The sequence below is a fragment of the Pleurodeles waltl genome, chromosome 7 (assembly GCF_031143425.1).
Source record: "Pleurodeles waltl isolate 20211129_DDA chromosome 7, aPleWal1.hap1.20221129, whole genome shotgun sequence".
Classification (NCBI taxonomy): Eukaryota; Metazoa; Chordata; class Amphibia; order Caudata; family Salamandridae; genus Pleurodeles; species Pleurodeles waltl.
In genome coordinates, this window is record NC_090446.1 from 1044788231 (window position 1) to 1044812491 (window position 24261).

A 24261-nucleotide genomic window follows, 5' to 3' on the forward strand; every position below is an offset into this window, starting at 1 on the left:
GTAGCCATACCCTGTAATGCTGCTCTGGCAGAACTGGGGGATCCTCTAAGGAACCCCCAGAGTACAGGGGATCATGCAACTAGCACTGGAATCGGTGTAGTTGCATGATTCTAACATGATTGATACCTAACATACTTAGGTTCGGAGAAGCCACTATGTAGTTTGACCACTTGTGTTGACCAGTGTCAAGTAAATACCTTAAGATGGCTTCCCCACATTAACAAAGCCCAGGGAATGGAGTCTGGGGTTTGTAGGGGTACCCTTCTCATGCAAGGGTACCCTTAAACGTAAGGACATGCACCATGCCTTTCGGCTGAAGGGCCTTCCAGAGGGATAACTTTCAGTGTCTAAGTGCAGTGACCACAATACAAGTCAAGCCTTATATCTGTTGTGAAACAGTGCATGCATCATTTCAGGCAGGCTCGAATGGCCGGTCTGCAGAGACAGTTTGCATGGACACTCATGGGTGGCACAATAAATGCTGCAGCCCCTGGGGGACCCCTAGTGTACAAATCCCCTAGGTACCTAAGTACCATATACTAGGGACTTATATAGGTGCCCCATTATGCCAATTGTGGATGTTAAAAGATTAACAGCAACCAAATTTGGAGGAGAGAGGACGTACACTGGGGTCCTGGTTAGGAGGCTTCCAGTGACTACAGTCTAAACACACTGACATCAGGCAAAAAGTGCAGGTAACTATGCTAGAAATCTGGTACTTTCCCACACTGACCTTCCTCCCAAAGTGTGCAATGTTATTCTGACAGCCAGGCGTCCATCTAGGGCCTCTTTCCTGCCAAAAGTAGTAACACCATTCCATCTGAACCAATCTGTCACCTTGCCCACTTTCTATGCTTCTCAGCACCCCTCCAAAGAAGAGTATTGACTCTACCATCTTCTTTCAAAAACAAATTTTTATTAGCAATTACAACATGTAAGTAATTATACATTAATAGGTCGACATATATTTTCCAGCATACAGATTTTGTTTGTTTATTTTTCCTCAGTGGCTTTTCGCCTTGCTGGTTATTTAAAGAGTGTCTGTTATCCCCCCCCACTCATCTTCCCCAACTTTCCTCCCCCCCCATCCCTGATTCATGTTTAAAGTTGCGTGAGGTGTAGTGTGTGATGAGGTCTGCTGTGTCTCGGTTTCATGTGGATAGGTTATTTTAGTCAGATGTGCCCTTATTTTCAATTGTGAGGTGGTCCGGTCTGAGCAGCTACTATTTGAGGGTTCAGGTCACCTCCCTCATGTTTTCCACCAGGGTCTCATTCCCCTTTTGGACTCCCTGAGAAGGGCATCTCCTTCACAGACAGCCCATCTTTCTAGTGCCCTGTACCAGCTGGTTACCTTCGGACAGATCGGGTTCTTCCCGATCATGGCAATTTCCCTCTTGGCTAGGATTTAAGTTATGTCTTGGAATCTGCTTCTGACCTTCATCTTAGATGCATGTGGGAACCATCCAAGTAAACAATGACCCATTGTGCAAGGGATTTCCCTATCTATCGTATCTGCCACCTTTTGTGTCAGTCCTCCCCAGAATGTCCTAATCTGTGGGCAGTCCCAAAACATGTGCTTAAATTATGCTCTTAGGACTCCGCATCTTTGACATTCCGCCCCTTCCGTGTTGAAATGCCTGTTAATCTGACGTGTAGTCATGTATGCCCTGTGTAACATGTAAATGTTTATTAACTTAAATCTAGCATTTCTCAACACTCTAGGGGTTCCTTCTAGTATAGTTCCCAAGACTTATCTGGGATGCAGGTTCCTAAATCCTCCTCTCATTTAAGCCTCAAGGAGTCCAACGGGAGGGCCGTATCCGTTCATATCCTATTATATTGGTTTGTGATGGCCTTTACCGTGCCTGTTCAAAATCGCTAGATAGGTACAAGAGGTATGTGTTTGGGGATCCACTAATCCCGCATGCAAGTGATGTCGAATACCTTCTGCCAGTTTACTCCGAGCGAGTCCCGACATGGCCCCAAATTTGGACAGCATGAGTTGGGCCCTCGGTAGGTCCCTATGTGTATTCCTCAAGAAAATGAGCAGGTCATCTGCATACAGCCACTCCCCACCTGCTTCTATCCCCTGGCCCCCTTCTCCTGGTGAGCCATGGCTGCCAGTGTCTCCATGGCTATCGAGAACAGCAGAGATAGAGGGTAGCCCTGCCTGGTGCCCCGTTCATCTGCTTATCTATCTGATATTGTCCGACAAGAGCAGACACTAGCTGTTGGGTCAGTGTAGGATAGCCGTACCAATGCAATATAGTCTTGTCCTAATCCCAACTTTGCCATCACCGCATAACGAAAGCACCATTCAAGACTATCAAATGCCTTTTCTATGTCCACTGTCAGCACACCTGCTAGTGTTTAGTCATAGGAGAGGTCTCTCATCACCGTTAGTAGTCTGCATATGTTACCAGCAGTATTCCGTCCTGGGACAAACCTGCTTGGTCTGGGTGCATCAAATGCGTCATATGAGGGAGAAGTCTTGTTGCTAAGATCTTACTAAGAATCTTATAGTCCAGATTCAGCATTGACAATGGTCTATATGGCCCTCATTCTGTCAGGTCTTTGCCAGGTTTTAGTAGGGGTATTACCACTGTCTCCCTTGTGGTTCCCAGCAATAGCCCCCTCTCCTTTGCAGCCTTTTAGAGGGCTTCTAACTTTGGGGCCAACAGGTCAGCGTACATGGCATAAAACTCCACTGGGAAGCAGTCAGTCCCTGGTGTCTTAACCCTAGCTAAGTCCTTAATGTCCCACGATCTCCTGTAGTGTAATGGCTTCCCCAGGCTGCTCTGCCACTTCTGGTGCAAGTGCAGTGAATGGCATTTGTTTCAAGTTTACTTCTATGGCCTCCTTATTGTACTGAAGGGCGTTTTTATATAGTCTCTTATAACAGGACAAGAAGTGAGCATTAATCTCTTCCAGTTTGTGAAGACTGTTCCCTGTGCCCGTTTTCACCTCCATGATAATTGTTCCTCTCTTGGTTGGTGATGCCACCCATGCCAGCATACGGCCCCCACTTAAGTCTCTCTGCATGAGCCCTTTTTATATAATTCTTATAATCGAAGCAACGGAGATGCTCAACATGTTCCGCCACTGTGTCTTTTCATTCTAATATTCTATGCTGACGATCTGGTTGCTCTGTTATATTTGTTTCTTCCTCTCTCAGTTTGACATCTGCCTCTATTGTGCCCCTAATTAATGTTTGCCTCACTCCGACCGAGCCCGCTATGCACCTCCCCCTCAGTACCACCTTAAAAGCATCCCATTCTGTTAGTGGGCTGCTGGCTGTGGCATCGTTGTCCATGAGAATTGGGCAATTTGCTGTCTCACCTCCCCCGGTATTGTGTCTCCTCCAGTGATTCCTATTTAATTTCCATGTGGGAATGTGAGAGAGGATAGGCCCCGGTTCAACGATAGCAATACAGGGCTGAAATGGTGTGGGCCAAATATTCAGCATTATGTATATCTGGGGTGCAAAGAAATAAGTCCAGACGTGCATGTAGTTCATTTAAGTAGGAAAAATAGGAGTAGTCTCTGGCATTTGGGTATAGTCTTGGACAAGCACCTACCAGACCCCAATGGGATTGACAGGTTGTAAATTGCCCTGCTACCCTTGTTATTGGGGAGTCATTCAGTGGGGGGTGGGATCAGTCCATAGTGGGGTCTGCCACACAGTTAAAAACCCCTCCCAGCACTATTGACTGTAGTAGGTGTGGGGCCAGATGGCAGAGAGTTTTGCAAAAAATTTCCCCTGGTCTGAGTTAAGCGCGTAGACATTATCCAAGACTAGCTTCCAGCCCTCTAATCTCCCTCGCACAGACACGTATTACCCGTCTGGGTCCATGAAACTGTCCAGTGTTTGAAACGGAACCAGGCTCGTATCCAAATCGGGGGCCCCCCTGGCATAAGGGGACTAAGTGGTGAAGTATGCCTGACCCTCCAACTTTTCTGTATAGCCTTCCCATCTGCTTGTGTTAAGTGTGTTTCTTGTAGCTTTGCCACCTGAGCTCCCCTCCTCTGTAAGTATGAGAAGATCTTATACCTTTTAGCCATTGTGTGCATACCCCGGACATTACATGTAATGAATTTATATTGTTCTAATGTAGCCATATTTCTGCCTCGTTCACAAGCGTCACTGCATCCACCCTTTCCACCCCAATTCCTTCAGGTGAAGCTCTTTGCACTTCATGCATGGGTTATGTTTTTAACAAATCGTGTGACTCATGTTTCCCTATATAACCAACCCAACAATTAACTTTCCAACTCCCCTTCCCCTGGACAAAAGGGCTATCACCTCTCATCCAAACCCAAAAATGATGTAAACTAGTCTTACGAATCTGGGAGCGGTCCTCTAGATCGTTTAGAGGATGTTGCCCTATCGCCTGTATCCCCCTCCCATCTTTCTTTCGTGAGTGCGCAGCCTTGCCCGGCCCCCTCTTCCAATACCACTCCATCAGTCTCTCTGTGCCAAATGGATATCTCCTGGACAGGTATTAGCATCTTTTTGGCGTGGACACATTTCTCCTAGGGATCTAGGAGGGAGGGAATCCGATGATGCAGCCCGACGTCCCTGGCGTCACCTTGGAGAGCGGCAGAGGCCCGTACCGCGTAGGGAAGCCACTGCTTCCATTACTTTTTGGCGTTTCTCATGCACCTCTCTGTTAGAAGGGGTTGATGGTCTGTGAGTTAGTTTATGCTGGGGTCGTCTATGTTGCCATTGCTGCGGGTTACCTGGGTTGTTGTCCTTGCTAGTCGGTGAGTGAGAGTCTATCCACTGCCATATGTCCTTGGGTGAGGTGAAGAATTGCTTTCCTTCTTTGGTCTTCACCCTTAATCGGGCCAGGAACATCATCCCATATTGTATTCCAATTTGCCAAAGTTTTTGTTTAACCTCTCCGAAGGTGGCCCTTTGTTTCTGAACTTCTCACGAAAAGTCTGGGAAAATGCAGACTGTGCTATTTTCCACTGGGCAGTTACCGATCTTCATCATCTGACTCAGCAAGTAGTCTCTGTCTCTATAGTGCAGTAAATGTGCTACAACCGGCCTTGGTGGAGCTCCCGGAGAAGGAAGGTGCGCTGGGACCCTGTGCGTTCTCTCTAGGGCGAAAAAAGGTGAGAGTCCGTCCTCCGCCTCTGCCTCCTTAAGCCAGCATTCCAGAAACTCCACCATATTGTTCTTTTCTATGCGCTCAGGTAAGCCAATCAGACTGATATTGTTTCTTCTTGATCGATTTTCTGCGTCTTCTGCTCTTAGTACCAAGGCGTGAATTAGCTTCTCCATCTTATGAATAGTTTTGGTCGTGTCATTGATTATTGGTAGGACCTCTTTAGTTTGCTTCTCTGCCGTGGAAAGATTTTCCGCCGATCGGCAGTGATCATCTCGGAGTATAGTTAAGTCTGTTGCTAAGACGTTTATTTTCCCTTCGCTGGAGGCTGTTATGGCTTGTAAGATGTTTTGGAGGGTGGGGTCAGGTCTCCAGAGTCCTCCATTTGGTGGGCTCTTTTAGTTCCCTGATGTGCAATCGAGATACTCGCAGTAGTGTCCTCCTTCGCCTCTGGGTCCCTTTTGCGCCCTGTATTTCCTATGCCTGGGTCTCCTCTGGACACCGTTAACTGCTCTAGGCTGGACCAAGTGTCACTGTCCGTGGCCTATGCCACTCACCTCAGTGGCAATTACTGGTACCGCCCAGCCCACAACCACAGGAAAGTAGTTCACACTTCAGTGCCTGTCAGCTATTAGGGGTAGAGGGATCCCTTCTCCCTTGCCAGACCCCCGAATTTCCAGAGTTCCGCAGTGTCCCACTGCCTCCAGGTCTTTTTTTACTTTACATCCTGAGGCTTCAGAGTCCCTTGCTAAATGGCAGACGCGGGTTCACTGCTGCTGGAGTGCTCGCTATTCAGGCCCTTAGACTAGACTGCCAGTGGTCCAATTCACAGCAGTACTCCCTCCAGGAGTTTTCTCATGTCCAGCCTTCACTTTCTCTCTCACCTGGTTTAGGATTCCGCTGTTGGGCTCACCAGGTGCAGTAGCCTGCCTCTCCTTCACCGCTGAGTCACTGTGATGTCCTCTCCCGATGGCGAGGAGTGGGGACTACCTCGTCTCCCTGCACGCTGTGATGTCTGCCTGCTGCAGCGCTACCAGGGTCCCTGTGCGTCAAGCCTCTCTCCCCAGCTCTCTTTCACCGTTGGAGTTATGCGGCCGTCACTGGTGAATAGCCCGCCATGGCCGGTCGGAAAGTCAGGCCGGTAACGCCGGTATCCAACACTCCTACCGGGGTCGGGCTTCTCAGCTCAGGCGGTCCCAGTCACCATTTTGAGCTCTGTGTGGTGGCGTCCTCTGCGCCGGCAGCTCTCGTCGTGAAGCTTATTGCAGCATGGTCATCCTGCAACTCTGCTTCTTCTGGAACCCACCAGGTACTGTCGGCTGTAATCTGGGAGGCAGCAGGGCTTGTTGGGTGTCAGGATACTATGGGGTGGGTGATCTCTGGCAGGAGCCTCACACAGAGACTTCTGCCATCAATGTCTGACCATGCCCCCAAAGTTGTCATTTTACATTGACTGCACAAGACAGTTCTGTGTCGACAAACTCTTTGTCGAGTATGTTGTGGTTAAGAACGGTCGGCGGTGCAGAAACAAACCATCTCGCAATGGATCATTGTAGGAAAGTGCTTCTCATGGCAATGATTACCCCCTAACTTTTTGCCTTTTGTTGATGCTAGTTGTAATTTAAAGTGTACAGGAATCCTGCTAACCAGGCCCCAGCACCAGTGTTCTTTCCCTAAACTGTATCTTTGTTCCCACAATTAGCACAGCCCTGGCACACAGATAAGTACCTTGTAACTGGTACCTCTGGTACCAAGGGCCCAGCGGCCAGGGAAGGTCTCTAAGGGCTGCAGCATGTATTATGCCAATCTGGGGACCCCTCACTCAGCACATCCACACTACCTCTAGGCTTGTGTGTGCTGGTGAGGAGAAAATGACTAAGTCAATAAGAACACTATGACTAAGTCACTAAGAACACTATGCCCCTACAGTGTCTAAGCCAAATCTTAGAAATTGTAAATGCAGGGTAGCCATAAAGAGTATACGGTATGGGAGTTTGTCAAACACGAACTCCACAGTTCCATAATGGCTACACTGAAATCTGGGAAGTTTGGTATCAAACTTCTCAGCACAATAAATCAGACTGATGCCAGTGTGGGATTCATTGAAACATGCACACAGAGGGCATCTTAGAGATGCCCCCTGTATACAAGTCCAAACACCAGTGTTAGGCTGACAAGTTCCTGCCAGCCTGCCACAACCAGATGGGTTTCTGGCCACATGGAGTGAGTGCCTTTGTCACTCTGTGGCCAGGAACAAAGCCTGTACTGGGTGGAGGTGCTTCTCACCTCCCCCTGCAGGGACTATAAGCACCTGGTGGTGAGCCCTCAATGGCTAATGCCTGTTACAGCGCCCCAGGGCATCCCAGCTACTGGAGATGTCTGCCCCTCCGGACACAGTCCCCACTTTTGGTGGCAAGTCCGGAGGAGATAATGAGAAAAACAAGGAGGAGTCACCCACCAGTCAGGACAGCCCCTATGGTGTCCTGAGCTGAGGTAACCCCTGCCTTAAGAAATCCTCCATCTTGCTTTTGTAGGATTCCCCCAATAGGAATAGGGATGTGCCCCCCCTCCCCTCAGAGAGGCACAAAGAGGGTGTAGCCACTCTCCAGGACAGTAGCCATTGGCTACTGCCCCCCAGACCTAAACACCCCCCTAAATTCAGTATTTAGGGGTGACTCTGAACCCAGGAAATCAGATTCCTGCAACCTGAAAAAAGGAGGACGACTACTGACCTGAAAGCCCTGCAGAGACGACTGAGACACCAACTGACTTGGCCCCAGCCCTACTGGCCTGTCTCCAGGCTCAAAGAACCTGCACAGCGTGCATCAGACAGGAACCAGCGACCTCTGACCGCAGCGCAAGACTGGAGGAAGAAAACGTCTTCTTTCCAAATTGTTTCAGCCATTTTGATTTCCGATCCGGAGGTGCGGAAGGAAATGCGCCCGAGGATGAGGATGCCTGGATAACAAGGCTCTCAGGCGTGGGGTGTTGGGACAGCAATTTAGGGTCATATGGGGCGGGCCGATGGCAGCATGCCATTGTCATGTTCACAGGAGCCGTCCGGTTGTGTCTGGACCAAGTACCCAAAAGGACATCAGTCAGGGCTTCATTGAATGGAAGAAGAAGTTTAGAGGTGGAAGTCCCTGGTTGAAACACCTCATTCAGGAGATTAGACCTGACCTGAACAGTAGGCAGCTCAAGGCCGAGGACCTCAGCTGCCTTACTGACCACCATGGAATAAGTAGCTCACTCTACCGTAGCTACGGTAGGAGGACACAGCATGCCAGCGCCTGGAGAGGTATCCGGACAACTGGCCTTGCCCAATTCCTGCCAGTCCGACTCAGAGTAGTCCGTGATCAGGACCAGGTCGACGTCAATGGTGGGCACCACCGTCGGGAGCGACGACAATGAAACCGGTGCCGGGTAAGGTCTTGATGGTATGACCGTCGACAGTGTGGATAAGAGAGAGGATCCGTTGGAGACTTCGGTGGCCGGAGCTGCCAGTGCAGAACCCGAAGGCCCTCCAACCAAACCCTTTGGGCTCAAAGACTTCGTAGCAGGGTCGGACTGCCTAAAAATGAAGTGCATGGCTTCAAAAAATTCCTTTGAGCAGGGGTTGCACCAGCTCCCGGAAACTTAGGGAGGCGCGGAGCGGTCCCAAAAGCAGGCTCCGAAGATGGAGGCCTTGAGCGTCAACACTCCTCCTGTGTCGCATCAGCCGAGCGACAGGGTGAAGTCGAAGGATGACAGGATTTCTACGACTTCTTCTGTTAACCTTGACCGAAGACTTCGAGGAGGACGAGTGGTGGTGGCTCCACGACCAGTCTCAAGACCTTCCTCTCGAGCAAGACCAGGACCTTTGCAGAGACGAGCGCCAGGCCGCCACAAGCTTGCGGACCGCTCCATCAAGGCCTTCGGGAGAATGGCCCAGCACTTGGAGCGCGACTTCAGGTTGTGGTCGCGCTCCAGGCACCACAAACAGACCCGATGCAGATCCGTCACTGACATCATGCAGTGTCAGTCCTCGCAAGGTTTGAAGTCGGTCTTCGGGGACATCCTCGAAGCACCACAAACTTCACAAAAACTTGGCAGAGTTGAAGTCGGTCAAAAATTGACCTAGGGTAGCTCTCTCTGGATCAGCTTGTGGCGCAACAAGAAAAGAACTGACGTCACTGCGCTGAGGATGCATCTATGTACTACTCTCGACGTCATCACGGCGATTACGACGCCAACGACTGCGGAGTTGACCGACGCCACTTAACAACGCGCATGGCATTGCTCGAAGAAAAAATCTCCGGATCCAGTCTGATGCCTAGGGAGAATTTTAAGGTAAGGAATCTGCAACTAGAAGTCTCTATCAGATATGTTTAGTTTTGTTATTACAAGTGTATGCCCGCCATGTTTAGATGGCAGCATGTCATCTTTTTTCTACATGTGTTCTTTTATTTTTATTGCATATGTTGGGTTTGTGTGTGTTTTATTGGGTTGCATCAATGTTTCATTGTGGTTGAGTGAATGCAAATGTGAGTCAGTAGATGGATGAACGGATGCATGAGTACAAAGATGAGTGACTGTGTGCATATATAATGATTTACTGAGTACCGAAACCCATAAGTGACACAAAAGGAACATATGCCAAACCAATTGGTATTGCCAGTTTTTAACATTTATGTCCAAAGGGCACAGATCATTTAAGTGTTGGGCTTTGCTCACATAGATACTGGAAGGTGTGTTGCTCTGTCTGTAAGTGTGCATGAATGTATACATTTCTGTAAGTGTGTGCTTCTGTGCAAAAGCACTAAAATAAAGCCAGTCCAAGAGGGTCACCACTGCTTGTTTGCCCTTAACATCCCAAGCTGATACGCTGCCTTTCTAGATCTGTTTTGTGTAATCTAAACGCCTATATGAAAACAATGTGTTGGGCAGATTATGACATTCTCATGCATATAACCATAAAATAAATAACGGTGTCAGCAAGATCAACATTACTTCTGAAATAATGTTTTTAATCAGCACTACCTCAATGATCAGCGTGACCCCAGACTGTCCAATTTATACGCATGAATAAAGATCGAGCTTTTTGTGAGAAGCTGTAAATCACAGCAATGCATACAATTCATTCTCCTGTCAGCTAATAGTTTTAAGTGCTACTGAAAGTGCTACTCACCACACCACACTCTACCATGCGAAACACGGAATACTTTCACATGGATTTTACCCATCAACATAGTGAAACTCAATTGTCGCTTAAAAATACTGTGATGTACGCATGTTGAGTATGTAGTAGCTGAGTGTATTTTTGAGATGTAAAATTGCCCATCAAGCACTCCAGTTTAGGCAGAAGGAAACACTCCATGAGTTAATGTAAAACAAATATTGTCATAGCCAACAACTCTCACATTTGGGACCTACTGGCTTTGCTAACTGCTTTTGGGGGTGCTTTACAGAGGCAGTCCGTGGTGCACCAACATAAAATTTAAAATACCTTTTAAAAAGAGGAATGATGTGAGCACATCAACCTACTCACACATGCATACGTCAGAACGTATGCGCAAGCCAGCAGAAAGACACAGGAGCCATTTGCTTTCAGTTTTTTTTTTTTTTTTAAATGATGCAATGTGATTGGCAATAACTTAAGCCAATGGCCAATGGCTGATGCTTTTGGAGCCAAAGAAGCCAATATCTGGAAGAAGCCCCTAATAACATATTTTAAATACAATATGTATATTTAAAAATAGATCCTCAACTAGTTGCACTTTCAAGCTAAACCTAAAAATCTGAGCAGTGCAAATCATTATCTTCTTTAGGTAGACCAAATCTAAAAACAGTGGCAACCATGGACCATTACAAGGAACCCGCAGGAATCACCTTAGACAATAAACATATTCCTACAACAGATTGCTTACTTCTAAAGCTAATCAGTAGGTTGCGATTCAGTTAACAGGTTTGAATGTCAGTTGTGAAGTTTAAAATACAAAGTAATTTGGAACAATTGTGAATTCAGACAAAAAGAATGCAAGTATCAATTTCAGCGTTGTACAACAGTAGTGAACATTTAAAAATACATTCTAAAATAGATTTTAGTTCAAACTGAGCTCAACTGAAAGTGTGCGCACACAAAAAATATTACACGAAAATCATTACTAACAAACCTGTTTCAAATCTGGTGTTTTTTTCTCTGGGGTTCGAAGTTTATTCATTTCAGGCCCTGGACTGCTTTCAACTTTGCCTAAAAATGTTGTAAAATAAAACACATAACATGATTGCCATATTTTTATTTAACATGCGGAAGATATAAACACACACATACCTATACACTTACACGATATGCCAAAAATGTAATTACGTGAAATAAACACTCAAACTGCCCCAGCAGGGATTTTGCGGCAGTGATCCCCGATTCCTCTTTTGGCTATTATGCCACTGCCTAATGAACGGCATTTACTCCTGCATCTTTCTCATTTCAGACTACTACTCTTTCTTTCGTGCGATCAGTCTCGCTGCTCTCACTCATCTTTTCATTACTTTCACCTTTTTTGTGCCTGTTTTTGCCTCCCTTTTCTCACACTTTATGCCTGGGTTTTCATTGTATTTGTTCAACTTCTGTGCCTGTTTTGTCCCATTCTGTGTCCATATTTGTCAGTGCTTTCATTGCTTTTGTCACGTTCCGGTGCCTTGGCTTCGTTTTGTGCCTCGTTATTGTGTTTTCATCTTCTCTGTGCCCTTTCTGCATCCCCCGCCCTCTTTCTCTACCACTCCTTAGCTCCTTACCAGTTTTCGTTGTATGCCCTATTCCGCTCTTTCTTCCTCTGCACCAAACCGCACTTTACCCAAGACCTACTTAATGGCTCATCGACCCAAACTCAGCCGCAGTCCTCAAAAGCCTCGGAAACCTCGGACTCACCCAACATATCTCAGTCCCCACCCAAAGGCCAAATATCCCAGGGCCCTTCTTTAGCTAATTCAACGGCATCACTCCTGTCACCTGAAAGACCAGCTTTTCAACAAACATTCCCCACCACAGAAAAAGCACTGCGACAAGCCCTAACCACCAACACTAGAAGTACAAGTTACTTACCTTCGGTAACAAAACGTCTGGTAGATTCCTTATCTTTGAATTTCCACCAGGTGTCAGACTGGATCCCCTTGCGCATCAGCAGGTGGTGTTGGTCGACTCTGCGGGCATTGTTGGTATCATGGTCGCTGTGATGACGTCGGGAGTAGTATATAGACGCCGCCCTCCCGCAGTGACATCAGTTCTTTTCTTTCCGCACCACGCGCTCATCCGATGAGCTACCCTGGCTATTTTTTGGCTGAATTCGACAATTTTGTTGACTTTTTTTCTGTGAAACTTTGGTGCGTCGAGGATGTCTCCGAAGATAGGGTTCAAGCCATGCGAGGACGATCATCGGACGATGTCTGTGACGGATCCTCATCAGGTTTGTCTGTGGTGTCTCGAGCGCGACCACGGCCCGAAGTCGTACTCCGAGTACCGGGCCATGCTTCTGAAGGCTTTGAGGGAGCGGTCCCTAAAGCTAATGGCGCCCGGCACTCGACTGTGCGTAGGTCCCGGTCTTGCTTGAGAGGAAGGTCTTGAGATCGGTCATGGAGTCATCACCACTAGTCTTCTTCTAAATCCTCGGGTCAAGGTAAGAAGAAGAAGTCGAAGAAGTCCCATCGTTCTCTGACTTCGCCCCGTCGCTCGGCTGACGCGATGTGAGAAGAGTGTCCACGCAGAAGGCCTCCATCCTCGGAGCCTGCATCTGGCCCCACGGCAAAAAAGCCAATTCGTAAGAGCACAACTGCACGTCAGCTGGTAGATAGAATAACACAGAATGAAAAATTCACATTGCAAACGACTAGAACGGAGGTGCAGGACGAGCGAGGAAGAAGAGGACAAAGAAGTGTTCAAATTCACCTAAAAAGGCTACATTCAAATCAGGGAAACCAAGAGGAAGAACCTAGTCAAACACATCAACAACAATACGAAGAGCAGCAATGAAATTTGAGCAACCATCAAGGACTTCACTGTACCAGCAAGAACCATCACCAACATATCCCCAAGTTAAGAACAACCACTCAGATGTTTCCTGCTGCAAGATCACAAACATATACTGCTTACTTTGGACCACATCAACCTTCAAACAACTCTCTGGATAATAGACAAGGGCCACATTCTGAACTAATGGTATACCATCACCACAGAGGAAACCACAGAAATCATGCAGACCATCCACTCCAGGCCACTGTCAGACTCTTGCCCCCACCACACTTACAACAAAGGTTCAGCCCCAATTGGCAAAGCACTAGGCTCCATCCTCAAACGCTCTATTAACACAGCCACCTTCTGGGAAGCCTGCAAGCATGCAGCAGTCAAGGTTCCCAAAAAAACCTTTGGACCCTACCAAGCTCACAAACTACTGTCCTATCTTCCTCCTACCATATCTAGCCAAGAAACTAGAAAAAGCCATCATAGGCACCTCGCCAACCACCATATCCTCAACATCATGAAACCATGATTCAGACCAAAACAGTACAAAGACAGCACTGTTAGCAGCGAAGGACAACATCAAAATAATCCTGAGGAGAAACAGCAGCCTTCAATTTACTTGACCTCACTGCCGCCTTCAAAACAGTACCCACCCGATTCTGATCAAATGACTGCACAAGGTGGGGGATCCAATAACCCACCCTCCAATGGATCTGCACCTCTCTCAATAGGAGAACCCAAATGGTCAACATACAACCATACTCGTCAAAAGCCCAGAAACATGCTTGTGGGGTCCAGCAGAGATCTTTGTTCACCCTGACCCTATTCAACATATATATGGCCTTGTAGGAAGTTGGCTCTGTATAAACTATCTCAAAGTGAGAGATAGCGTGCACAGAGTCCAAGGGTTTCCCTTAGAGGTTGATAGTGGCAAAATTAGATAATTCTAATGCTCTATTTTCTGGTAGTGTGGTCGAGAAATAGACTTATCAGAGGGTAGTGTTAAGCATTTGTTGTACAAACACAGGCAATAAATGAGGAACACACACTCAAAAGACTTAACTCCAGGCCAATAGTTTTTATATAGAAAAATATATTTTCTTAATTTATTATAGAACCACAAGATTCAAGATTTGAAGTAAATACATAAAATGCAAGGTACTCCACACAGATAAGTAAGGGACTTTGAATTAAAGCAGTAGTACACACAGTATAGGATAAAATGGCAATAAGCTATTTTAAAAGTGGACACACTGCAAAAATCCACAGTTCCTGGGGGGAGGTAAGTATGGTTAAGTTTCTGAGGTACGTAAAGCACTAACAAGTTCAGTCTCCTGGGCATAGACAGCCCACCGTTGGGGGCTCAAGGCAACCCCAAAGTCACTGCACCAGCAACACAGGGCAACGGTCAGGTGCAGAAGTCAAAGGAGGGCCCAAAACACACAGGTGCCTACGGAGAACAGGGGTGCTCCGGTTCCGGTCTGCTGGCAGGTAAGTACCTGCGTCCTCAGGGAGCAAACCAGTTTTTTGTTTGTAGAGCACTGGGGGGGGGGAGGCACGGGGGACGGACAAACAGGAAAACAAAACACACCCTCAGCGGCACAAGGGCGGCTGAGTGAAGTGTGCAAAGTTGGCGTCTGGTTTGCTATAGAAAGTAATGGAGGGACCTGGGGGTCACTCAGGCGATGCAGGCAGGGCACAGGGGGGCTTCTTGGGCCAGCCACCGACTGGGCTAGGAAGAGGGCCGCCTGCTGGTCACTCCTGCACTGGAGGTTGGTTCCTTTCGGTCCTGGGGGCGCAGTGCTTGGTCCAGGCGTCGGGTTATCTGTTACCAGGCAGTCGCGGTCAGGGGGAGCCTCTGGATCCTCCCTACCTGTGTCACTGTGGGGGTACAGGGGGGTCGTCTCAGGTTACTCACAAAGGCGCAGTCCTGAGAGTCCTCTCTGCGGTGTTAGTTTTTTGGAGCTCGAGCCGGGGGCGTCGGGTGCAGAGTGTGAAGTCTCACGCTTCCGGCGGGAAGAGGGAGTTCTTAAAAGTTGCTTCTTTGTTGCAAAGATGTTGCTGTTGGTGAACAGTGCCGCTGTTCACAGGAGTTTCTTGGACCTTTAGGTTCAGGGCAGTCCTCGGAGTCCTCAGAGGTCGCTTGTCCCTGTTGGATGTGTCGCTGTGCAGGTTCTTTGAGTCTGGAGACAGGCCGGCACGGCTGCAGCCAAGTCAGTTGTCGTCTCCGTTGTCTCTGCAGGACTTTCAGGTCAGCAGTCTTTCTTCTTGGTGTAGGCTGCAGGAATCTGATTTCCTCGGTTCTGGGTTACCCCTAAATACTGAATTTAGGGGCGTGTTTAGGTCAGGAGAGCAGTAGCCAATGGCTACTGTCCTGGAGGGAGCCAAAAACACCCTCTTTGTGCCTCCTCCCTGAGGGGAGTGGGACACATCCCTAATCCTACTGGGGGAATCCTCCAAACTCAAGATCGAGGATTTCTAAAGGCAGGGGTCACCTCAGCTCAGGACACCTTAGGGGCTGCTCTGACTGGTGGGTGACAACTCCTTGTTTTGCTCATTATCCTCTCCGGCCAGAGGGGCGGGCATCTCCACTAGCTGGGATGCCCTGGGTGCTGTAACAAAAAGGCATGAGCCTTTGAGGCTCACTGCCAGGTGTTACAGTTCCTGCAGGGGGAGGTGTGAAGCACCTCCACCCAGTACAGGCTTTGTTCCTGGCCGCAGAGTGACAAAGGCACTCACCCCATGTGGCCAGACACTCGTCTGGTTGTGGCAGGCTGGCAGAAACTGGTCAGCCTCGCACTAGGAGTCGGACTGGCATTCAGGGGGCATCTCTAAAATGTCCTCTGGGTGTATTTTACAATAAATCCCACACTGGTATCAGTGTGCATTTATTGTGCTGAGAAGTTTGATACCAAACTTCCCAGAGTTCAGTGTAGCCATTATGGAACTGTGGAGTTCGTGTTTGACAAACTCCCAGACCAGTGCTTAATTTGTAAATAAAAACGTGCTGGTGCCCAAAGCTCTCCTGTAAAACACATGGTTGCTGCAATTAAATATGCAAACACAGAACATCAAGGCAGCGTAATCCTAAAACCTTTTTGGGCCTCTTTAAACCATTCACAGCCACTCCCTGTCTCTTAAGCTCACTCTTGCAGCCTTCTACTCTTTCTTTTTGAATGCTTTTTCGTTTTTTCACTTCCTCCGCCTTTGCCATATGTGTCTTTTGCTCGTAGGAAATGCCTGATGCAGAAAAATAAGCTCCGGGCCTCAAAAATAAGTACCGGTGCTCCGCACCGGAAACAACAAGCACAAATTAAGCACTGTCCCAGACCATATACTCTTTATGGCTACCCTGCACTTACAATGTCTAAGGTTTTGCTTAGACACTGCAGGGGCATAGTGCTCATGCACATATGCCTTAACCTGTGGTACAGTGCACCGTGCCTTAGGGCTGTAAAGCCTACTAGAGGGGTGACTTACCTATGCCACTGGCAGTGAGAGGTGGGCATGGCACTTCGAGGGGTGTGCCATGTCGACTTAGTCATATTCTTCCCACCAGCACACACAAGCTGTGAGGCAGTGAGCATGTGCTGAGTGAGGGGTCCCCAGGGTGGCATAAGACATGCTGCAGCCATCAGAGACCTTCCCTGGTAACAGGGCCCTTGGTACCAGGGGTACCATTTACAAGGGACTTTGTGTGCCCGGGCTGTGCCAACTGTGGGAACAAAGGTACAGTTTAGGGAAAGAACACTGGTGCTGGGGCCTGGTTAGCAGGGTCCCAGCCCACTTTGAATCATAACTGGCATCAACAAAAGGTAAAAAGTCAGGGGGTAACCATGCCAAGGAGGCATTTCCTTACAGACCCGACTGGCAGACACAATCTGTGCACACAACACTGACATACTCACCTACACTGATAAAGCACAACTTACACTGTCCCTCTGTGACAAAGCACCCAGCAACAATAACTTCTACTCGTACACGACCAAAGTGTCCTCCTGGATAAAGTCCAACTGCCTCAATATGGACAAAGACAAAACCAAAATTTTGATTTTAGGAAGATATGTCTCGTGGTGGCCTCCAGAACCCATACTCACCCACAAGCAGTGAACCTCAGAATCATGTTTGCCCAAGTCAGCTCAGTCACCATGTCCTACTTCTACACCCCAAGGATGCTGAGAAAAAATATTCAAGCTGCTACCTAACAGCACCAGAAGAACTGTCACCCAAGCTCTCATTGTAGGAAGCTGGCCTGGTGTGTGGTGAGCACATATACCTGGTCCAGATATCTTCTATTAGTGGGGTGTAGTCAGTATGTAGGAGGCCAGGATCTCTAGAGGTAGCTGTGGCTGAGCAGCCAAGACTTATCTAGGAGACACACAAAGCGTATGCAATACCACTGTAGTCACACAGCACTTACACATATGAAAGAACCACACAGTGTTAAAAAATAATAATAAAGGTACTTTATTTTGGTATCACAAATGCCAAATTACTATATAGGCAATACCCCAACAGGAGGTAAGTAAACTGTAGGAGGCTGGCTCCCTATGTACTGTACAAACAAGGCACACTGTGTAGGGGGTCCAGGTAACCACACAATGGTTTCCAGAGGCAAAAACTATATCACCTAATGCTCTAATTTTTGAGGTAGCTTGGCCAAGCAGTTAGGCTAATCTTGGAGGACTGCTAAGCATTTCTTGTACTCAGTGTCAATCATGCACCACACACACACACACAAGGAATAACTCAAAACCAATGTATTTAAAAAAATACTTAAAATTTGTATATAATTTTTAAGACCAAGATGGTCAAGATACGTTAAGTACTTTTTGAGTTATGATTTATCAAAGTTTAAATAAAGTTAGTCTTTCTGTGCGTAATTAGGCACCATAGGAATCAATAGGCAGTCCCCTTTAAAAATGCATTAAAAATCATACAGTTGGGTTACCACTCTCTTCTTCTGCAGGATGGTCGAAGAAGTCGGTGGGGACCTTGTGCCAGCTGGAGAGCCTCAGGCGGCTCCCGGTACCGGCGGGAGCGGAGCAGGAAAGTCTCTTGGCACAGGGCCTCTTGGAGGGGCCACCTGGAAAAGAAGATGGTTTTCAAATTTAAAGGTGGTGCCTTGGGGTCCCCTTGGGCTGTCGAGGTCGCAAGGGGTTAGGGACCCGTGGAGCACAGCTGGTTCCTCGCTGCAGGGCACAGGGCGGCTGGACACAGGGTGAGTTGGTGATTCCGGAGCTGTGCACAATGGAGCCCTTTGGAGCTGGAGGTAAGTGTCTTTCAGGGCGGTTCAAAGGACAACGGAGGCACTCTGGCTTGAGGTCCGGGGTGTTGCTGAAGTTGCTTGACTGGGTCTTTTTCCAGGTCCAGTTTCAGCTCTGGGGGAGCTAGTTTTCTTGGAGCCCGCCGTGCACTGGCCAGTACCTGGGGTATTGGCATGACTCAGCACCTGTAGGGCGCAGTGCTACCAAAGTTGGCACACTTGTAGGTCTCATCCGGGCTGTCGTCAGTGTGTCGTGGGGTCCAGCTGCGAGTTCTTGTTGCGGAGATATCGGCCGGTCAGTGAAGTGAACCTCACTGGCTTGTTGGTACTTGCTTTGGGGTTGAGTGGTGCCTCAACTTAGAAGGGAGATCTGGGGTGATTTGTGAAGCCTGGTGGTCCCCTGGATTTCATAGGGTCAGACCAGTGTCCAGCTCCTCCGCAGCAGCGATGGTCGGGTTCTGGGTGGAGCCTTTTTCTGTGCAGCAGGTCCACAGTTCTCTTGCTTTGGATCTTCTTTGGTGTTGGTCTTCTTTGTCCTTTTGAATCTGATTTCTTGGTCTAGGGGTGCCCACTAAATACTGAATTTAGTGGGCATTTTAGGGGGAACCTCGTAGTGTCCAATGGGACACTTACCTTTGGGTAGCTATACCCACAAAAGTGACCACTTCCTGTGGGAAGGGTCACTTCCCTAAACCTCATTGGCTATTTTCTTCCATTCCAAGATGGAGGAAACTGAATATGAAGGTCCACCACACAGGCAACACCTTAGGGGTGGTGCATACTAGGTGAGGCCACTCCTCCTACCCTTTGTTAGGTTTCCTGGATTTGCCCCCGCCAAAGTGGGGGTTTGCAAAGGGGAATGCCACCTACTGCTAGCAGCAGGCCTGGGGGTCGAGTTTCAAGGGCAGTAAGCCCTTTGAAGCTCACTGCCAGGACCAGTGCATATTCCTGAGGGAAAGGGTGTTAGCTACTCCACCCAGGAAGGGCACTATCTTACAAACCAGAGAGGCAGGCCTCTCCCCCAAGGTTTGTATATTGGCTATCTGGAGGTGGCAGCTGGATAAGACCAGCCAGCAACCATGCCAGGATAGTTCGCTTTTGCAGGGCGCACCTCTAAGGTGGCCCCTGGGTACATTTAGGGATACATCCAATAATGGCACCAATTTGGATTTATCATTATGAGTTGTTTGATTCCAAACAACCCAGGGTTCAGAGTGGCCATTATGTAGGTTGGAAACCCATGTTGACCAGTGTCCAGCACATGCATTAATATGGCTGCTCTGTTCACTCACTATGTCCTAGGTTTGGCAAGGACACAATGGGGGCATATTGCTCATGCAGCTATGCCCTCACAAATAATACAGCGCAGCCTGCCTTAGGGCTGTAAGGTCTGCCAGAACAGTGATTGTCGAGTTTGTATTTTAGGTTTGCACCAGAACACTCAGCCTGCAATGGGTGCATCTGGATGCCTGGCGCTAGAGGGTGGCACAATCAGTACTGCTCCCGTTAGGAGCCTACCCATAGTACCCAATGCCACTGGAGACCTAGGGACTTATAGTGGTAGCTAAGGGTGTATCCAATTGGGCTAATGCATCACAACAGATTTAGGGAAAGAGCTCTGGCCCACGGACCCAGGGATCTACAATTTCTAGAACACCAACATCCTGCAAAATGTGGAGGGTCAAGAAGAGGCCCTCTCTCACATAAACACACTATTATATAGACATTAGGAGTCAGGAATTAGCATAAAAGGCAATAGAAAAAGGTGAACGCAATAGTAAGTACTGAAGGCCCTGGCGGGGACCAAAGCATATACTAAGATAATGGAAATTGAAAGTTGGGCCCCCTCCCAAGGAAGTGGAATCAGTAGATAGGAGCTGGAGGAACTAGGTCCCTCAAAAGGTAAGAGAGGTAAGTATCTGGTTCTCCACAGACCAATCAAAAGGACTTCAGAAGAGGATTTTGCAAGGCCCAGACAAGACTGCAACAACCGAAAGGTGGATCCTGGTAGAGGAAGACCTGTAAAAGAAGGGGACCAAGTCCTGTTCACGTTGGCGTGTGCGGTGGTGGCAGGGGTCACTACCCAACCTTCTGTGGATGCAGGACCAGGTCGACGAAGAGAGTCAGTAGTGCAGCACTGGAGCAGCTGAAGAGCTCCTGAAGTGATGCAGTCAACGTCCCATGCCGGAAGAAGGATTGCAATCGGTCAGGGGTGTGGAAGAACCACCAACAAGCCTTTGCATAGGTAAATGCTGTGGAAGAAGAAATGCAGAGGTGCCGGGGACCAGCAAGGCCCAGAGGGACTCAACCCACGGAGGGGTGTCCTGGGTGACCCGCAGCATTGAGAAGAGTCACAGGAAGAGGAGGCAGCCCCCACAGGCAGCAAGCACAGGAGTTGCGGTGAGGCCCACCCAGCACGCCTAGAAAGGAGTTGCAGGAGTAGCACTCAGAGGGCTGTGCTTCACAAGGAAGAGAGATGGGGGGCTAGGGCTACACGGAACCTGAAGTTCCCTTGGAGGAGATGCCAACATGCCTTGGTAGCTGCCAGATAAGCGATGCAAAGGGGTACTGTCCTGTGTGGAGAGGCAAGGACTTACTGTCTCCCAAGTTGAACAGCGGGAAGAGAGGACCAAGGGGACTACTTCAGACCACCATCTGTGATGCAGGATCCATACATCTTCGGAGGAGAGGAGATACACGCAGCCAGTTAGCATTGCAGTTTGTGTCTGCAGATGAAGGGGATTGACTCCATCAATCCAAGCAAGATTCCTTCTTGCTTCCCGTGCAGACTGAAGACTTGTCACCCTTAGATGATGCACAGCCATAGAAATGGTGCAGTTGCTGTAAGGAGCCATGGAAATAATGCTGCAAGCAGAGTCATCGCTGTGGATGCAGATTGTCAGTTCCTGGAGGGTTCAGCTGCAGTTCCAGTAGCCAGAAGGTGAAGTAAACGTTGCAGAGGAATCCTGCTGGAATCTTGCACGTCGAATTGGAAGACTGGCCACCTAGCAGGGTAACCACCTATCTGGAGGGGGCTGTGGTGTCACCTGCCTGTCGTGGCCACTCAGATGCTCCCAGAGGCCTCTGCCCATCTTGGATTCAAGGTGGCAGAACCAAGTGGCCACGTGGAGGAACTCTGGGCACAACTCCTAGGGTGGTGTTGGATAGGGGAGTTGTCACTCCCATTTCCATTGTCCAGTTTCGCGCCAGAACAGGGACCGGGGGTCCTTCGACTGGTGCAAACCGGTTTATACAAGGAGGGCACCAAATGTGCCCTTCAAAGCAACCCAGTGGCTTGGAGAGGCTACCTTTCCCAAGCCATGTAACACCTATTTCCAAAGAGCGTTACCTCCCTCTCCCAAAGCAAATCCTTTGTTCTGCCTACCTCTGCTTGAGCTGGTCAAGCAGCAGTAGGGCAGAAATCTGTCTAAAGGATGGCAGCAGCGCAGTTACCCGGGAAAACCCTGCAAACTAGTACGAGCAACGCTGGGGGTCCTTCAAGGAGCTCCCAGAGTCCATGGAATCATACAACTAATACTGGCAACACTATTGAGGTATGATTCCGACATGTTTGATACCAAACATGCCCAGGTTTGGAGTTACCATTATGTAGATGGACACACCCTGTATCCAGTAGACGGGTAACATGGCTTCCCTGCCTGTACGAAGTGCAGAAAAATGGAGCTCGAGTTCGTAGGGCCACCTCTGCTCATGCAGGGGTGCCCTCACACACAGGTACCTGCATCCTGCCCTCTTTGCTAGGAGGGCCTGCCATAGGGGTGACTTACAGTGACCTGAAGTGAAAGGAAGCATGCACCTTTTAATGCAGGCTGTAATGGCCTGCCTACAGACATATTTTACATCGGCTCCCATGAGTGGAATAATACATGCTGCATCCCATGGGGAGCCCCTGGTACCCCAATGCCCTGGGTACAATATACTAGGGACTGATATGGGGGAACCAGTATGCTAAATGTGAGGTGTGTGAAGTCCCAATCAACCAAATTTAGAGGGAGCCAGTACAGTCACTGGTGTCCTCGTTAGCAGAATCCCAGTAAACACACTCACAGCAGGTAAAAAGTGGGGGTAACCATGCCAAAAAGAGGGTACTTCCTACACTCATCACAAGTAGACTGGAATACATTAACCTCCTCTCCAAAGGAATTGTAGAAGGCTGTCCCAGTTTACAGTGTACACCTATGATGTGGCACAGTATAAGGAGTCCAGGCAACCCTTAGTGATCATCAATACGTGTCCCAATAGTAAAAGCTCTCTAGAGGTAGCTGAGGCGAGCAGCTGAAGCTTATCCAGGAGGATTGTAAAGCACTTGCAATACCACAGTAGCCAGTAACTTACTCAGAAGAAAGAACCACACAAGTGTTGCAAAAATTAAGGACTGTCTAAACACAACATATACACAAAATAACCAACAGAAATAGCGTAGAATGCACAGAGCCCTATTTGGGGGTTGGGGGCTGGCCCTCATCACGCAGGAAGGCCAGCAGAAGTCATGGGAGCCCCCACGAGTGACCCACAGGCAATGGATAAAGGGAGTCTCAAGGAGGCCTCAGCAGCAGAAGTCCCACATCGCAGGAGTTGCAGGACAGGGGCTGATCTTCGAGTTCCAGAGTGCTGGAGGCCAGGGTTTCTTGGTGCCTGATGATCTCCTGGAGGAAGAGTCAACAAGCCTTGGCAAGTACAACAATTGCAGTGCACAGGTATTTCAGTTTAGTGGCAGGAGCAGGGACCCACAGTCTCCCAAGTTGGTCAGAAGACAAGCAGGACCCAGAGGAAGCCAAACACCCACCACATATGAAGCAGAGCCTTTCGATGTCTGTGGAACAGCAGACCCCACCAGTGGGTTGGCATTGTCTTGAGGTGCCGGAGGATGCAGGGGAGTGACTCCTTCACTCCAAAGGAAATTCTTTCGTGCTTCCAGGAGCAAACAGAGTCCTTTTGACCCAGGAGGGTGCGCTGCCTTGGATGTTACAGAATTCTTGTGGGATCCGGAGAAACAATATTGCAATGAGAGTCTTCCCACCAGAAGCAGACCTGTTTCAGTTCCAAAGCAGACCCGCAGCAGTTCCAGAGGCCAGGAGCAGAAGATGGCTTGTAGAGGGTTGTTTGTAAAGACTTGCTCAACGAATCTGAGCACCCTCCCTTGGGGGAGTCCTTAAGTATCCCAAAAAGGGGGTTGGTCATTCTCTGAAGGGACATCATCTACCTGGCCTAACCAGTCAGATGCTCCCAGAGACCTCTGCTCATCTTGTTTCCAAGATGGCAGAATCAAGTTGCCACCAGGCAAATCTCTGTGCACCTCCCTAGGGGAGGAGCTGGACAGGGGAGTGGTCACTCCGTGCCCTTTGTGCAGTTTTACACCAGAGCAGGAACCAGGGGTTCCTGAACTGGTGCATACTGGGTTATGCAAGGAGGGCACCAAATGTGCCCTTCAAAGCTGTCTGGTGGTGCTCAGAGGACACCGCACCCCAGTCCTTAGACATCTAATACACAGAGGAGGTGGTCACACCTCTCTCTTGCAGGAAAAAGTTTGTTATGCCTTCTTCTGCCTGAGACAGGCTCACCAGTAGGAGGGAAGACCATTGTTGGTGGTTGACAGCAGCATGGGCTGGCAGTCAGACGCTGTAAAGGAACCCCCAGAGTACAGGGGGATCATGCAACTAGCACTGAAATTGGTGTAGTTGCTTCAGTCCAACATGTTTGGTACAAAAGACACCTAGGTTCGGAGAAGCCATTATGTAGTTGGACCACTCGTGTTGACTAGTGGCCACTACATACCTTAAGATGGCTTCACCACACTTACAAAGCCCAGAGAATGGAGTCTGGGGTTTGTAGGGGCACCCTGCTCATGCAAGGGTACCCTCACACTTAGG

The 24261-nt window shown here is 48.8% G+C and overlaps 1 protein-coding gene across 8 annotated transcripts in view; it reads right to left on the reverse strand.

Moving 5' to 3' along the window:
• Positions 1–24261, reverse strand: part of HELZ (helicase with zinc finger) — a 1413339-nt gene that overhangs the window by 240884 nt on the left and 1148194 nt on the right. For all 8 annotated transcript variants that reach the window (XM_069199901.1, XM_069199892.1, XM_069199898.1 and 5 more), the window contains one exon: positions 11267–11343. In XM_069199901.1, coding sequence (XP_069056002.1) covers positions 11267–11343 — 77 coding nt within the window. The remainder of the gene's footprint in view (positions 1–11266; positions 11344–24261) is intronic.